Source organism: Dipodomys spectabilis, unplaced genomic scaffold (assembly GCF_019054845.1).
Source record: "Dipodomys spectabilis isolate Male_0828 unplaced genomic scaffold, ASM1905484v1 ptg000656l, whole genome shotgun sequence".
NCBI lineage: Eukaryota > Metazoa > Chordata > Mammalia > Rodentia > Heteromyidae > Dipodomys > Dipodomys spectabilis.
The window spans coordinates 39713-56396 of record NW_024871333.1 but is presented as its reverse complement, the minus strand read 5'-3'; the positions used below and the strand labels follow the sequence as shown (position 1 = coordinate 56396).

The following is a 16684-nucleotide window of genomic DNA, read 5'->3' as shown; positions in this document are numbered from 1 at the left end:
TGTGTTTTTTTTTTTTCCGGTCATGGGGCTTGAACTCTGGGCCTGGGCACTGTCCCTCAGCTCTTCAGCTCAAGGCGAACACTCTACCACCTGAGCCACAACGCCACTTCTAGTGGTTTTCTAGTGGTTTATTGGAAATAAAAGTCTCAACAGCCTCTCCTGCCCAGACTGGCTTTGAACTGCGAACCTCAGATCTCAGCCTCCTGAGTAACTAGGATGACAGGCGTGAGCCACCAGGGCTCCGGCTTTCCTACAGAATTTTTTAAGAGAAGTTTTAGGGGAGAGGATACTGATGATTAATGGAAGAGAGGGGATGAAGCACCAAAAGAAATTCCGAGAGACTCGGAAACAAATGAAGTTTGATATTTCTTAGCTCAGACAGAGTCTCACAATGTAGTCCAGACTAGCATCCTCTTGCCTCAGCCTCTAGAGTGCCGGAAATGCAGGTGTGTGCTACTCTGCCCGGCTTACACCAGTGTAGTTCTCTGTTGTTGGATACTTTTTTAAGAGTATTCCGGTGGGAATGTGAGTGTGCTTTAGTTGCATTTGCTTCCTCCACCTCCCCAACATGCCGCCGCTGATGGACCTATTTCCACATTCTCCATCAGGCTGGCAGGCAACTAAATTTGCGCCCTCCTAGTGTAACTTGGATACCTGTACTTAGGAGTGAGGCTAGAAGTGATTTTACAAATGTATTGGTTTCTTGCATTTTCATTTCTCAGTAAACCGTATGATTTCACTCTCTACCTATGTCATTTTTCCCCCCATACCGATTTGTGTTAACTCTTTTTAAACAAGGAGATAAACGGAAATTAGTCCTTTATATGGTTTAAGTGTTACAGATAATTTCCTGGTCCAACACTGCTTTTTTTCTCCTTTGCCTATGAAGCTTTCTCCATTTCTAATTTTCAATGAGACTCCTACAGTTGAGCTTTAGGCTGGATCTATTTAGATTTACTTGTAACTTTCAATGGGAATTTAGCTTACAGTCCAAGATAATTATGTCCTAACAGTAGAAAATATGGTCCTATGTATATAGTATTATCACTCCACCCATTTCCTTTTTTATGTAGATCAGGCTTCCGAAATTCAGGTGACCATGATGCTCACGGAGAGCTGTAAGCTGCGAGGTCTTCATCACAGGTGAGAGCAGAGGCCGCCGGCGTCTGGATGCCTCTGGGCGCCGCATTCCTCTGTGCTGTTTCCTTAAAGAACGCCGTGCTGTGACAGGTTCTAGATGGAAGCTTTTCAGGATGGCTCGTTTCTGTTTTTTAAGTTTTTAATATTGTTTTTCTGAGCATAAATGTAAAATGCATTCTCATTGTACCGTTTACAAGTGAAGGGATAAAAAGTAGCATGTAACACTCCACTTTGATAATTCTAGCTAAGGTTTGATGAGATAGCTGATACATATTTCTGGCATATTTCTTTTTTAAAGAGTAGAATGGTAGGGTTAAAAGTAGAATGGTTAAAAGATATGTGCTACTAAACTTTAGAGCACAAAAACCAAAATAAACACTAGATGCAGTGATGGTTAACATTTTTGCCATATTTATTTCACATAAGTGTGCGTGTGTTTATGTCTGTCTAGGTCTATAATCTAGGTCTAGGGGTTGAAGCATGGCTCAGTTGGTAGAGCACTAGCCAGTGAACAGAATCATCCGGTACCAAGTTCAGTCCTAGCATCAGACTCCCCCTCTCCCCCTCTCCCCCCCCGCCCTCCCCGCCCTCAAAAAAAAGATACCTAGGTTTAGATGTCAATCTGTCTATCTTTTCTTCCCTTTCCCCTCGCTTGCTCTATGTGTGTGTAGGTGAGTTGTGCACATGTGCATGCGCATGTGTGCGCACATACATGTGTGAGCAGTACTGGGGCTTGAACTCAGAGCCTTATTCTCTTAGCATTTTCACACACCATTGGTGCTATACCACTTGAGTAACACCTAGTTTCATTTATTAACAAAGCTAGCATGCTTCTTGATAAAATAATTTGTCTAGCTTTTCATGTCAGTAACTAAATCTGTCTCCATTTAAAAAACACATAATGGTTTACTGAATGGATATGTGTCATTTATTCATTGTATGAATTAAAAAAAATACTAGTAGTTCTATGCCTAAGTAGTGAAAATGTCTTACCTTCTGAGCCAGGAGAGACATAAATACAGCATGTGTAGCAGTGTCAGTGTCAACACAGACTTTTTATTTTTTATTTTATTTTATTTTTTTGGTCGGTCGTGGGGCTTGAACTCTGGGCCTGGGCACTGTCCCTTAGCTCTTCAGCTCAAGGCAAGCGCTCTACCACTTGAGCTACAGCGCCACTTCCGGTTTTCTAGTGGTTTATTGGAGATAGGAGTCTCATGGTCTCTCCTGCCCGGGCTGGCTTTGAACCGCGATCCTCAGATCTCAGCCTCCTGAGTAGCTAGGATTACAGGCGTGAGAACATAGACTTTTTAAAGCACTGTATATCCTGCCCGGGCTGGTTGTGAACCATGATTCTCAGATCTCAGCTTTCTGAGTAGCTAGGAATGATAGCTGTGAGCCACCAGTGCCCCGTATTTTTCTTTAGCTTTTGAAGGCCTAAAAAGATGGCACAATAAGAAATCAATCAACTAGCATTGAAAATGAAACCACTTTTTGACATTGTGGTAATTAGGAGGCAACTGTTTCTGATAGGATATAAAATCCTTACAGCTCAGCTTCAGCAAACATGAGAAGTTGATCTACCACAGCCATAGAAGAAAACAAAACATGGGATGGGGGGAGAGGGAGGAGAGTTCCTTCAGTTTCAGATTCCAAAGCAGATGTCTCAATAGGTTTATCATATACTCCAGACAACGATGAATATAACCAACATTCATATTTCCTAATATCATTGAAAAAAAAAAGGAACCAAGGGCCTTCAAAAAGAAGTTTTTACCAGTATTGATGAACAGTGAGGTACTCCTTTTAGTTATATGGCTCAACAACATGGCCTTCCACTGACATTCCAAGACTAGAAGTTACCATTTGCAGACGAGTCGATGAACATATCATCCCTTAGGCTGTATTTTCTAACAAACACATTTTATCTCCTCTTGGCTTTTGACAAGAACTGGGAAATGATCAGTTGGAAGCGCCCTTTTTGGCAGTGTTGAGAGTGCGTGATGTTCTGTTATGTTGATGGTGGGGGAAAGTGCCAGAAGTGTTTTTTACACTAGCATATCCTACCCAGCACTTTAGCACCTAGCCAGTATTCTTACCCTGATGAAAAGTCTGCACTCCATCAACCAAGAAGTATGTGACAGGGATAAATGTAGACAACGCAAGGGTTTTCCCAAGAAACAATTTTATATCCACTGTAGCCCTAAACGTGCCTTGGCTGAAAAATGTTTCAAGTGAGCATTTGCAACATCCTCTAGGCTGATTAAGGGTGTGTGGCTTTCTGGCAGTTCCAAGATACCCTCAGGGAACAGAGTGGGGTGACGTACTGAATTGGAATATTTGATAATGAACACTGGCAGAGGAAAGTATATGTCTTCTAAAGGTTGTAGCTGGTTATGGTTAATTGTTCATCTTGGCTATGTGTGATACCTTGTGTAGTTAAACTGAAAAAATGAATTATTAATATGTTGAAAGTATATCATGTTTCTCATTTACCATTGCAGTTCATCTCACCAGAATTTAGTGACTGTTTTGCAAAAGGAATATATACTCAACTGAGAGAAATTTTAGGAAATACAGAAAGACAATATAGTCCTAAAGTCAAAGACAACAACCCTCTCTTTATATACATACACACATATACATAGGTACTTTTTTGTGTGTGCTGGTCCATGGGCTTGAACTCAGGGCCTAGGCACTATCCCTGAGCTTTTTTGCTCAAGGCTAGTGCTCTACCACTTGAGCCACAGCCCTACTTCTGGCTTTTTGGTGATTCATTGGAGATATGAGTCTCGTGGGGTTTTCCGTCCAGGCTGTCTTTGAACTGCAGTCCTTAGATCTCAGCCTTCTTAGTAGTGAACTACTGATGCCTTACTTACTTTTGGTATATTGCTGCAGGTTTTTTTCCTTTCCGTACTTAAAGTTGTCCTGTAAACATGAATTTTCCATATTGCTTTCCTTTTGTTTTACTCAAAAACTTCTCTTTGTGACCACTGAATTGTTACATGCTGTCATTCTTTTACTACTCCTGGGCACTTGTGGCATTGGCATTTTACTACTAATACTACAGTAGCCTTGTTCAAGTAGCTTTTTACATTTGATATTACTTCTTTGTTAAACATTTTTAGAGTTTACTCAAGTATGAATGTTTCAAAGACTTATTATGTGTTCCAAATATTTATTAAATGTTTATCTTCATGGCAAAAGATAGAAAGTATTGAATATAAATATTTGGAAACTATGTTAGTTTCTGTTTACTAGCTTAATGAAAAAAGAAACAATAACTAGGACGAAGTTACAGAACCGGGCTGGGAATGTGGCTCAGTGGTAGAGTGCTAGCCTAGCATTCTTGAAGCTCTGGGTTTGATTCCTCAGTACCACATACACAGAAAAAAGCTGGAAGTGGCGTTGTGGCCAAAATGGTAGAGGACTTGCCTTGAGCAAAAGAAGCTCAAGGACAGCACCCAGGCCCAGAGTTCAAGCCCCAGGTCTGGCAAAATAAAAAGCTGGGCGCCGGTGGCTTCACTCCTGTATTCCTAACTACTCAGGAGGCTGAGATCTGAGGATCGTGGTTCAAAGCCAGCCTGGGCAGGAAAGTCCATGAGACTCTTATCTCTAATAAATCACTAGAAAACCGGAAGTGGCGCTGTGGTTCAAGTGGTAGAGCGCTGGCCTTGAGCTGAAGCGCTGAGGGACAGCGTTCAAGAGTTCAAGACCCACAACTGACCAAAAAAAAAAAAAGTTACAGAACTTTGGAAAAAATTAGCAGTTATTTCCAGACATTAGTGGAAGGAATATTATTATGAAATAGGTTGAAATGTTTATATGTGCTCCATAAAAATCAAAATATAGGAATAAGATCATCTACATGCTTAGTGTTATTTCACACATGATAACAACCTCTTTCCGTAGGTGTGATCCTCATGTTACAAGTATGAAAGCTAAGCTTAAGTCGTCTAGATATTAAATGGTAGAGTTTTCAGATACATTAATTATAGATCTTGTATGACTAAGGACTTTTCAAGACATTTTTTTTTAATTGTCCACGGTGTAGACATTTAAAAAAAGTTGATTATAGCTAAGTAGCTCACCTCTGTAATCCTAGCTACTCAGAAAGCTGAGACTAGGAGAATCACAGTTTGAAACAAGTCCAGTCAGGAAAGTCTGCAAGACTCCATCTCCAACTAACAAAATGCTTGACTGGTGGTATGGCCCAAGTGGAAGAGAGCCCAGCCTAGAGTGTCAGGCCAAGCAAGAACAGGAGGCCCTGAGCTCAAGTCTCAGTACTGACACACACGTATACACACTCACACACAAAAAGTGTGGTAATAGTGTTATTATTCTTAGGGCCAAGTCATTTCTAAGTGTCTGAAGTGGCTCCCCCTCCCCCCCATATTAAACACAGTTTGGGGTAAAGATTTACCTATCAAGAAAGCACATTTATGGGCACACTTGTAAATCAGCTGTAAATAAACCAGAGCATTTATAATGAAAACTTCTTCATCATGAATATGTTGTTGAGTATGTTCGGGATTTTGTTTGTTTTAAATTGTTTATTTAAAATAAGCCCCTAATAAATATTTTAGATTTCATCTGTCTTTCTCCCAATTTCTTACTATTTTACAGAAACCTTCTTCCTATCACTCACGTGTGTATAGAAGAAGGAGAAAAGCCCATGGTGGTACTGCCTTACATGAATTGGGGGAATCTTAAGTTGTTTTTACGGCAGTGCAAATTAGTAGAGGCCAACAATCCTCAGGTGAGACATATTTGCCCAAATACTAATTATTTGCTAGTATTTATGATAATAGTTTTTGAAAGTATAATCAGATATTAACAGTCTTAGATATACACTGCTTAAATATCTTCAAAAAGAAACTGAAACGGAGCCAGACGATGTTTATAGCCTGCTGATTTAAAGGAAAACGAAGATGGTGTATGCTTCCATATTTTTACAGGTCTAATTCTAAACCCCATTCGACCAGCTAAGGACCTCTTACCTTACACTCGGCTGATGCTAAGGTTTTTTCCTTGTAATTTCACTGTATGTTTATTCATAGCCACCTCAGACTGTCTGTAACACCATCCCAGTCATTCTCCTGAGAACTCTGCAAAGATGCTTGTTGTCCTAGGCCTCCTTTCTAGGTATGGGAACAGACTTTTCAGAGGCTTATATTGTGATGACTGGAGATCAAGGACAGTGCCTAGGCTGTTCAAGCCCCACAGTCAGGCTCTAGTGGCTCATGCCTATAATCTTAGTTACTCAAGAGGCTAAGATTGAGGATCACAGTTGGAAGCCAGCCTGAGCAGGAAAGACTGTGAGCCTCTTATCTCCAGTTAACCATCAACAAGCAGAAATAGAGCCTTGGCTCAAGGGGTAGAGTACCACCCTTGAGTGAAAAAGCTGAGGGACACAGCACCCAGGCCCTGAGTTCAAGCTCTAGTACTGACATGTAAAATCCAAAGTAATTAATTAATACTCAGTGTATAGATAAAAAGTATTTTGGAAGCTGGGCACTGGTGGCTTACGCCTGTAATTCTGACTACTCAGGAGGCTGAGATCTGAGGATCACAAATCAAAGCCAGCCCGGGCAGGAAAGTCCATGATATTCTTATCTCCAATAAACCACTAGAAAACCGGAAGTGGTGCTGTGGCTCAATCGGTAGAGCGCTTGCCTTGAGCTGAAGAGTGCCGGGACAGTGCCCAAGCCCAGAGTTCAAGCCCCATGACCCACCAAAAAACAAAAAGTCTTTTGGGGTAGAATAAGCTTGTGGAATAAAATCAGTTGCCACTAGCACAAGCTTTGTACCATCTACAGACTTTGTCATCTTTCTCTCACCACAGGCAATCTCTCAACAAGACCTGGTACACATGGCTATTCAGATTGCTTGCGGAATGAGTTACCTGGCCAGAAGGGAAGTGATCCACAAGGACCTGGCTGCCAGGAACTGCGTGTAGGTGCCATGAGTTTGTCATCATCTTGGGCAGTCCTCCTTGGATTTTGAGGTCCAGAGGTCACAGTAGGTCTCAGGTTGTGTTCGAGTCTTACCGCGATAGCCGGATTGCCTCTGACGGTCATTTTTTTACCTTTCAGCATTGATGACACCCTTCAAGTTAAGATCACAGACAATGCCCTCTCCAGAGACTTGTTCCCCATGGACTACCACTGTCTGGGGGACAATGAGAACAGGCCAGTTCGATGGATGGCTCTCGAAAGTCTGGTTAATAATGAGTTCTCCAGTGCTAGCGATGTGGTAAGTGCAGGGACCCCTAAAGAGTAACAGAACGAATATCCTATTTTATAATGCTTTGCCGTTGTTGTACTTTTACGTTGAAATCTAATAATTCCCTAAAATTTTTCATTCGAGAAGCAAGTGTAATTAGTTGCTAAGTTGACCCAGCAGTATGTGATCGATACCATTTTATCCTCACATCTACCACGGGAGGGCGCTGCTAACCTTGGTAGGCACTGTCATCCCAGTTTAAAGGTGAGGCTATAGAGGGTTAGACAGGATACAGTAAGTGATCTTTTCTCCTTTTTTTTTGGTCAGTTGTAGGGCTTGAACTCACAGCCTGCGCACTGTCCCTAACCTTTTTTTGCTCAAGGCTAATGCTCTACCACTTTGAGCCACGCACCACTTCTTTTTATTTATTTTTTTCTGGTGGCTAATTGGAGATAAAGTCTCACACTTTTCCTGACTGGGCTGGCTTTGAACCACAATCCTCAGATCTCAGCCTCATGAGTAGATAGGATTACAGGTGTGAGCCACCATCACTTGGCTATATAAATTCTTTATACTTGGTGTTGTACTGTTTGAGAAGCCACATTTACTTTGTCATTTTATTTTATTTTTTCTTCTTCTTATTTTTTTTTAATGTTTTTTGGGTCCGGTCGTGGGGCCTGAACTCTGGGCCTGGGCGCTGTCCCTCAGCTCTTCAGCTCAAGGCTAGCGCTCTACCACTTGCCACAGTGGCACTTCCGGCTTTTTTCTTTTTGTTTATGTGGTGCTGAGGAATCGAACCCAGGGCCTCAGGCATGCAAGGCAAGCGCTCTACCACTGAGCCACCTTCCCAGCCCTCATTTTATTTTTTAAATTACTGTTACTTCTTAGTCTAGTTTAGAAGATTATTCTTCATGGGCTGTGCAACATGTTTGGGCATGCCTGTTTTCCCAGCTGCTCTAGAGGCAGAGAAAGGAGGATATCGAGATTGAAACTAACTTGGACAATCAGTGAGACCATATCTCAGAAACAAAGTAAAAAAGGACTAGGACAGAGGTCAAGCGACAGAGCCGCTTGTCCAGCAAGCACGAGGCCTTGGGTTTGATCCTTGGGGGACAATGACGGATTTTCCATTCTCATGGCTGCTGTACAATATATCTGTCTATTTAAATATGAGGTAAAACGTTTGCTTATAAAGTCCTCTTACAGGGCTGGGAAGGTGGCTCAGTGGTAGTGCTTGCATTGCATGTGTGAGGCTCTGGATTCAATTCCTTAGCACCACATAAGCAGATAAAGCCGGAAGTGGCACTGTGGCTCAAGCCTTGAGCTGAACAGCGCCCAGGCCCAGGGTTCAAGCCCCATGACCTACAAAATAAAAACAGTCCTTTTCCATAATGACACCATCAAATGTTTTACATGTAAAATCTTCTAGAATAATTTGGTCCAAAGTGTCAATTTAGGCTTAAAATGTATCTGGTGTCTCAGTGTATTTTATTTATTATTTAATATTCAAAGTTTGTGCACTTTAAGGATTTCTCTTTTAATGGTATGTTATACTAAACAGTAATTCTGCTGTTCCATTAGTTATATTCACTGGTGTGCGGTCTTCCCCGTACATTAGTTTCCATGGACCGCTATAACAGATTTCTACAGCCTTAGTGGATTAAAAGAACAGAGGTTGATTGACGTACTCTGTCTTAAAAATAATACATTACATCTCTAGGCTTTGCTTTAATAATTATTACTGGAAAGATTTCAGTATTTCAATATGTCAAGATTCTCATGGGAACATCGACTTTTAACTTTCGGGTTTTGGAAATATATGTATAACTGATTTGACTGGTTATAAATGTCTTTCTGATATTATTCCAAGATGTGACCTAATCAAGACATTCTTGATGTCTGGATTGTTTTTATTGTTTTCAACAGATTCGGGTACAATCGTTGGGCTTTTTTTTTTTGTTTTTTTGTATGTGTGTGTGACTTTCTTTTCCCTTATTTGAGAATTTGATTTATGTCTTCTTTGAACCCTTTGGCTAATCATACCAATTCGTGTAATACTGCTATTAAAATAACTATTTCCTATTAACAGACTAAATGCAATCAGAACAGCACAGTTGTTGATTTTCTTATCTTACTATGTAGTATTATAAAGCTTTTCTTGGGAAAAACAAGTCAAAGAAACACCTTTCCTGCGAATTCTTATCGGTATGGACGTATGGCAATGAAGAGATACTTTAAAGCCTTGAATGATTTTTAGGATATAAAAATGTGTCCCTTTGAGCCTTTATTTTTTTGTGGATGTTAATGACCACCCAGAAGGAAGAGAATTTGTGAAGTGATCCCAAGCTTGCGTCTGTCAAATATTACTTCTTATTCTTATTTGCTCAGTACTATGGTCATCCCTATTTCCTTAGCACAATTGAAGAAACCTTCAGATTTATAAAACACCGCAAGGAGTAGTTGTTGAACTACTGTGGTATCACAGAGAAAGCTAGAGGTACCAAAGTGCAGAAAACTTTTCTTGTTGTTTTTAGAGCGATGCTTTGGTTCCTAGTAGTTATTTCCTTCATGGTGAAAGAATTTATACATCAGAAATCTTAGATTCCTATTTAAGTACTAAATTAAGAGGAAATGACAGGCATTAAGAAAAATTTAGAGGTAAAGGATATTTTCAGACCTTAGTATTTAAGATATAAGAAGGAGCACTGGTGGCTCTCGCTTGTAGTCCTCACCATCATGAGACTGAGATCTGAGGATTGTGGTTCAAAGCCAGCTGAGGGCAGCTAAGTCTGTGAGACTCTTATCTCCACTTAAGCACCAAGAAAGATGGACGAGGAACTGTGGCTCAAGTGGTAGAGTGCTAACTTTGAACAACAACAAAAAAAGCTCTGGGACAGCACCCGGGCTCTGAGTTCAAACCCCAGACCGACACAAAAAATTTTAAGATATGATAATAATAATATCAAGATACTATTTTGCTTTATTAAGTGTTATCATTTTAATTGACCTGATACTTCCATGGAATGAAGAGCATAGTTTATGGGTTTTTTTGTTTTTGTTTTTGTTTTTGTTTTTTAGTCAGTCGTGGGGCTTGAACTCCGGGCCTGAGCGCTGTTCCTCAGCTCTTCAGCTCAAGGCTAGTGCTCTACCACTTGAGTTATAGTGCCACTTCCCATAGTTTATGTTAGGAATAGTTAATCAGTCTTCAGAGCCAAACGGTTGCTCATTGATTAAGTAGCTGTCCTTAGTATATTTTCTGTAGCTCGTTCACTTTCAGGATGTTACTCTTGCTCTTACTCATCTTTTTGTCCTTATATGGCATAAAGAATGAGGGAGCTTTCTAGAGTAGTTTTTGAACTTGGGGCCCAGATGCCATCCCGTAGCTTTTTTGCTCAAGGTTGGCCCTTTTAACACTCGAGCCACACAACCTCACTTCTGGCTTTTTTGTTAGTTAATTGGGGATGAGTCTCACAAACTGCTGCTGGGGCTAGCTTCTACCACGATGCTCAGATCTCAACCTCCTGAGTGGCTAGAATTATAGTCGTGAGCCACTGGCGCCCAGTTTTGGAGTCTTTTGTGAAGGCACCGATCTTACTTTCTTGGGTAAGATCTCCACCATTGTGACCTAATTAATTAATCATTCCACAAAGGCATTTAGTCTGTAACATTTCACTGGTGGTCTGCCAAATTCACGTCCTCTTCACCTGTACAATGTATTTGTTCCCTCGACTATTAGCCTTGAAAGTCTGAACTCATTCGACCATTAGCGTCTGAGTCTAAAATGTAAAAGCTAAAAGCTCATCTAAATGTTTTCTGTCTGGTGTTAGTGAGCCTCAAGATATGGTTTGTCTGTAGCAAAATTCTTCTCTTGCTCTGAACCTGGGCAACTAGGTAAGTTATGCGCTTCTGAATTACAGTGAAGGGACAAATTTATCTGTCCCCAAAGGCAGAACTAGAAAAGAAAACACGATTGTAAGTCCAAACTCTAAGAAGCGAATGACATTAAACTTTGAAGAGTCGAGAATAATTCTCTAGTTGAGTATTCTGCCTTCTCGGCCAATGGCAGCACCACAGCCAGACAGGCAGGTTCCTTGAGGTGGGAGCCCCTTCCAGACGGGGCAGAGTTAACTTTTCTATAGCTGATTGAGAGTAACTGAAGATGTGGAAAGCAGAACTGGATATTGCTGGGGGAGGGGTGTGTGTGTGTGTGACTGAATCATGTACTGAAGCCAGCCTGGCATTTTAATTTGACTGGAAATCTCTTAATTCAGTGACCTCAACTTTAGTCAGTATACCAGCTGGGCGCTGGTGGCTCACACCTGTCATCCTGGAGGCTGATATGGAGGATCATGGTTTGAAGCTAGCTTGGGCAGAAAAGTGCCCGTGAGACTCTTTATCTCCAATTAAGCACCAAAAGTACTGAAAGTGGAGCTGTAGCTCAACTGGTAGAGCACTAGCCTTGAGCAAAAAAAGCTCAGGGACAGTGCCCAGACCCTGAGTTTAAGCCCTAGATCTGGCACCAAAAACAACAACAGCAAAAACATTGTTAGTCTATAAATGTCCTCTCAATAGATATAGCCAAAATCTCTCACACAATTCGGGAAAAATTAGCTTGACCTTCTTACTGCTTACTTTCCAACTACGTCAAACAGAAGGAAATTATAGAATAGGTCTGTCTAGATTTTAAATGGTTTAGTTATCAGAAGACTTGAGAGAACAATTTTCCACAAATCATCCTTGTCTCATTGGTCATGAGTTTTCATTTTTAGTGATTGATTAGACATCATGTAATGAATCACTTTTGTTGGTTTTTAAAGGAATGAACGTGCAGTGTAGCTTTTAGCTTGATTGTTCTCTTTTTCGTAGTATTTTTAAACGTTGCAGCCTGTACAAGACAATCTTAGGGGACTAGCAGTAATAATATCCAAATATGGTGAAAGAGGTAATTTTTCCCCCCAGTGCCAGGCTTTGAGTATACTGGGCAAATGCTATGCTATAGCCACAGCTCAAGAAAAGTGATGTTACTAGTCAGCCTGTCACATTGTATTGTTACATTACCTGTGGATAGCTCCAGATCAGCATTACCTAGCAGGACTGTCAGAGTCTGTCCTAGTCAAAAGATGTTATGCTCTATCTCCGTTGTCCATGGAGTTACTTTCTAGCTACCACTGCCAATGTTTCCCAGTACCAGTATTTCCTTGTCACCATTTCCCCTTGTTTCTTCCTCCAAAATATAAATTGTTTCTTCCTTTAGTTCTGCCATGGTCAGTGGACAAGAACCAGGCCCCCCCCCCATGAAGAAGGAATGGAAACATCTTTTTTCAGTCAGCCTTCTCAGTTTATCTGTGTAGCGAATTATCCACTCTAGAACTTAGACACTATTTAGAAGATAAGTTTTATCCTTACTATGCCCTATCAGTTGTAAGATACCACAGAGTAAATTTTTGTGGTGTTATTTTTTGTTTTGTTTTGTTTTGCTCAAGGCTAGTGCTCTACCACTTTGAGCCACAGCTCCACTCCCAGTTTGGGGATAGTTATTTGGAGATAAGAATCTCACAGCCTTTCCTGCCTGGGCTGGCTTTGAACCACTGTCCTCAGATCTCAGCCTCCTGAGTAGCTTAGGATGACAGGCGTGAGCCACCAGTGCCCAACTCAGAGTAAGATTTTAAAATAAGAAAATAATTGGATGTAAGCACACACTGCCATTTAGCTTTTATTAATTTGAAATAGTGTTGATTCTTTTGTGTTGGTGGTTTCAGAACAAAGCATGAGGCTTGAAATCATCTTAGCGTTTTAAAGGGAATAGAATACCCCAGTAAATTTAAAGGAAATTGTAGTAGGTGCCAAGTCACTGGGGATGTTAAAATTATATGTCCATCTACCTATTCCCTCTCTCCCCCTTCCTCCCAGAGTATGAACTGGGCATTGCTCTACTGATAATGACTGTCAACGAAAACGATTCTAGGTCCTGAGATGCTGGACCTGAGACTGCTTGCTTGCTGGGAAGCATTCCACCACTTGAGCTATATGACCCCAACTCATTTGCTTTTGTTTTTTAGTTATGGTCTTGGTGGCTTAGCCATGGCCCCAGACTTCAGCTTCTGCTTCTACTTCATAACTATCCGAGGTGATGGTCTGCGCCACCACACTCAGCTGTAGACTTTTATAAACACGAATATTCTGCTTTCTTGAGAGTTAAGTGGAACTGCTCTTTGGGGCCTGTAGCTGTCCGTAGGCAGCCGTTTTATATGCCACTTCTTTGTGCCGCTGCCCTTCTTTTCAGTGGGCCTTCGGAGTGACGCTGTGGGAGCTCATGACCCTGGGCCAGACCCCCTACGTGGACATCGACCCCTTTGAGATGGCCGCATACCTGAAAGATGGCTACCGGATAGCCCAGCCCATCAACTGTCCTGACGAACTGTGAGTTGTTCTTGATCTCAAAGACACAAGTTTTATTCCATCTACTTCATTGTCATAAAAGAAAAAGAGCAGGCTTCCGTGTTCGTACAGGATGTAGAAGCCTACCCTTTGACAATACTGACACTTTAGACTTGAATTAGGCACTTGTACAGTCCACACTCACATTCTCTCACTCCTTTCACGCACCTGGCCTGTTGCATTTGTGGCGTATGATATGCGTGCTACAGAGCAGTCTGAGAGTGGAATGTAACGGAGAGAAAAATGACAAGAGTTTCGTCCTAACTTGCTTAACAGACTTAAGAACGAGTGCCTTCAGAGCCTTTCTCATCGGCACCCTGCCTTGTCACGTTGACACCTGGCAGTGGACGCCTAGGGACAATGCTCTGGGCTAGTGAGGACATAGTTGCTTCTGCCTCCTGCGTTCATCACACGACTGACCTCACATATCATGGGGATGGGGTGGCAGGGGCTGAGCAGAGCAGGGCAGCAGCTATATCCAGGGTTCCTGGATAGCACTCCCAGCTTCTTCCTCTCAGAACTTACAGGACAGCACAAGTTGTTACTTCAGCTGTCTCACATGTATACACATATCTGCTGAAGTCTTTTGGTTATGATACTGTGAAGAATTGAAATCCACATGTATTAGCCAGATCATTCCTTTTAGCTTCTTTTTCCACTCTTGAACTGTGAACGTGTGGTAAAATTGATCTTTTTTTTTTTTTTTTTTTGTCATGGGGCTTGAACTCTGGGCCTGGGCGCTGTCCCTCAGCTCAAGGCGAGCGCTCTACCACTTGAGCTACAGCGCCACTTCCAGCTTTCTAGTGGTTTTTATTGGAGATAGGAGTCTCACGGTCTTTTCCTGCTGGCTTTGAACCGAGATCCTCAGATCTCAGCCTCCTGAGTAGCTAGGATTACAGGTGTGAGCCACCGGCGCCCAGCAAATTGATCTATTTTTAATGTTATCTTCTCCGTATCCGCTGTGGATAGTGAGCATAACTGACATCAGATCAACCGAAAGGTAGGAAGTGCCGTGTGATCATGAGCCGGTTTTGCTATTGTTGTTACTGTAGATTTGCTGTCATGGCCTGTTGCTGGGCCTTAGATCCGGAGGAGAGGCCCAAGTTTCAGCAGCTGGTCCAGTGTCTCACAGAGTTCCACGCCGCCCTGGGAGCCTACGTCTGACTTTGCGGGGTCCCATCTCGTCAGAAGAAGATGGCCGCCGTGGAGGCTTGGAACGTCACACAGTGCCAGCAGAAGCACGTCTGTCTTCCAGAACACCGTGCCTTACCGATAATCTAGAGTCGGAACTTTTTAAAGAGAAACTTAATAATGTGGGGTATTTTCTAAATATCACTTTTATTAGGTCGTACTGAAAGGGGTTTTGTAAATTTTTTGGCCAAAAATTTTTTAAAGCATAATTACTTTGGACTAGAGGTGCATTCTTACAAAATAAACAGTTTTTTAAATTGTTTAGACACAGATATTTGGAATAGCTATCTTAGTGCCAACCGCTTTGTATGTCTTTACTTCATTGAGGTAACGTAGGTGACTCACCTTTAAAGTTGAATATTTTTATCACTACTCTCGGGAATGGTTTGTCTTCAAAGATGCAGAACTTTTCTCAGGAAAGAAAAAAAACAGCTTAAAGTGATGATTTGATTTGCTTTTTGCAAAAAAAAAAGGCTATCAGGAAGAAAATCTAGAGAGAAATGGCATTTTTAAAAATGCTTGTGAGGAACAGACCAACCTTATGTGGAAATTATTTCTTTTGTGTTAGAGAAAATGGAGTTCTGCTTTCTAAGAGGAGCAGGTACTGAGTTCATCACATCTTAAAATTGTTCTTAGAAATTAGCTTTCCTGTGAGCCAGAAGAGGGTCAGATGAGGAGGAAGCAGCGGGGACTTTATTTATTTTTACTCTCTGGGAAAGGAGACGGTGCAGTTCCAGAAAGTGAAATCACGTTTCTAAGGCTAAGATTCCCATTTATTGCACCTAGAATCGTGCTATGCACAGTATGGGTGCCTGAGTTTGTTGTGGGTTTTTGTTTTTGTTTGGTTGTTTTTATTTTGTAAACTGGTAAATTTTGTGCTTATCTTCAAGGCTGGCTTAAGTGTAAAATTGTTTTATAAAACATTTTAAAAAATTAAAGGATTTGTTTTATAGTACGGCGGTGTTGAAAATATTTTTGATTTTTTTTTCCTTTGTAGGTTAAACAGGTGACGTTGTATAATAAAGAATTACTGCTTAGCGCAAAAGAGTGGCTACAGGACATAAGGAATCTCTGAATGGCACCCGAGGAGTAAGGGAGGACACTCAACACAGCATAAACCCGAAGGGATTCAGGCTATTTGAACGGATGTGGTTGAACCAGTGCCTGAGGAAAGTCACTGGTTTGACCAGGCCGGAGCTGCCACCGAGTCGCCGGGGCTGGGGAGCGGGTGATGGACGTTTAGTGTCCCAAGTGCTGAGGGCATCTAGGCGACCCAAAAGCAGGCTTGCCTAAGGAGTCCCAGCAGGTCACTGAGCACAAGTTATGCACAGGCTCATCCAGAGATCCCAGGTACCTGCACCAGCAGGACATCAGTCTTATCAGCAGGGCCATGGAAAGGTTTTTATTTAAAAAAAAAAAGTTAAACATTTACTTAGTAATATGTCATATGAAGTTATTAGACTTTATTTCATGTTTTCATTTAGACAATATTTGTACTCATGGGAGGTTAACATTTGTACTGATACAAATTTACATAGTATACATCTAAAGAATACTGATTAACTTGAGAACAAGATACTGTACTAGAGACCATGATGGGCTCATGAAGAAAGTAGAAGCCGGGCGGTGGTGGCTCACCCCTGTCATCCTAGCTGCTCGGGAGGCTGAGAGCTGAAGGTCTCAGTTCAAAGCC

General features: G+C 41.6%; 1 protein-coding gene across 2 annotated transcripts in view; it reads left to right on the top strand.

Moving 5' to 3' along the window:
• Ryk (receptor like tyrosine kinase) overlaps window positions 1-15946 on the top strand; it is a 66796-nt gene extending 50850 nt beyond the window's left edge. For both annotated transcript variants that reach the window (XM_042671733.1, XM_042671732.1), the window contains exons 10-15: window positions 1074-1143; window positions 5764-5896; window positions 6983-7092; window positions 7233-7392; window positions 13646-13782; window positions 14853-15946. In XM_042671733.1, the coding sequence (XP_042527667.1) occupies window positions 1074-1143; window positions 5764-5896; window positions 6983-7092; window positions 7233-7392; window positions 13646-13782; window positions 14853-14964 (722 nt within the window). In that variant the 3' untranslated portion in view covers window positions 14965-15946. The remainder of the gene's footprint in view (window positions 1-1073; window positions 1144-5763; window positions 5897-6982; window positions 7093-7232; window positions 7393-13645; window positions 13783-14852) is intronic.
• Window positions 15947-16684: the final 738 nt, after the last annotated feature.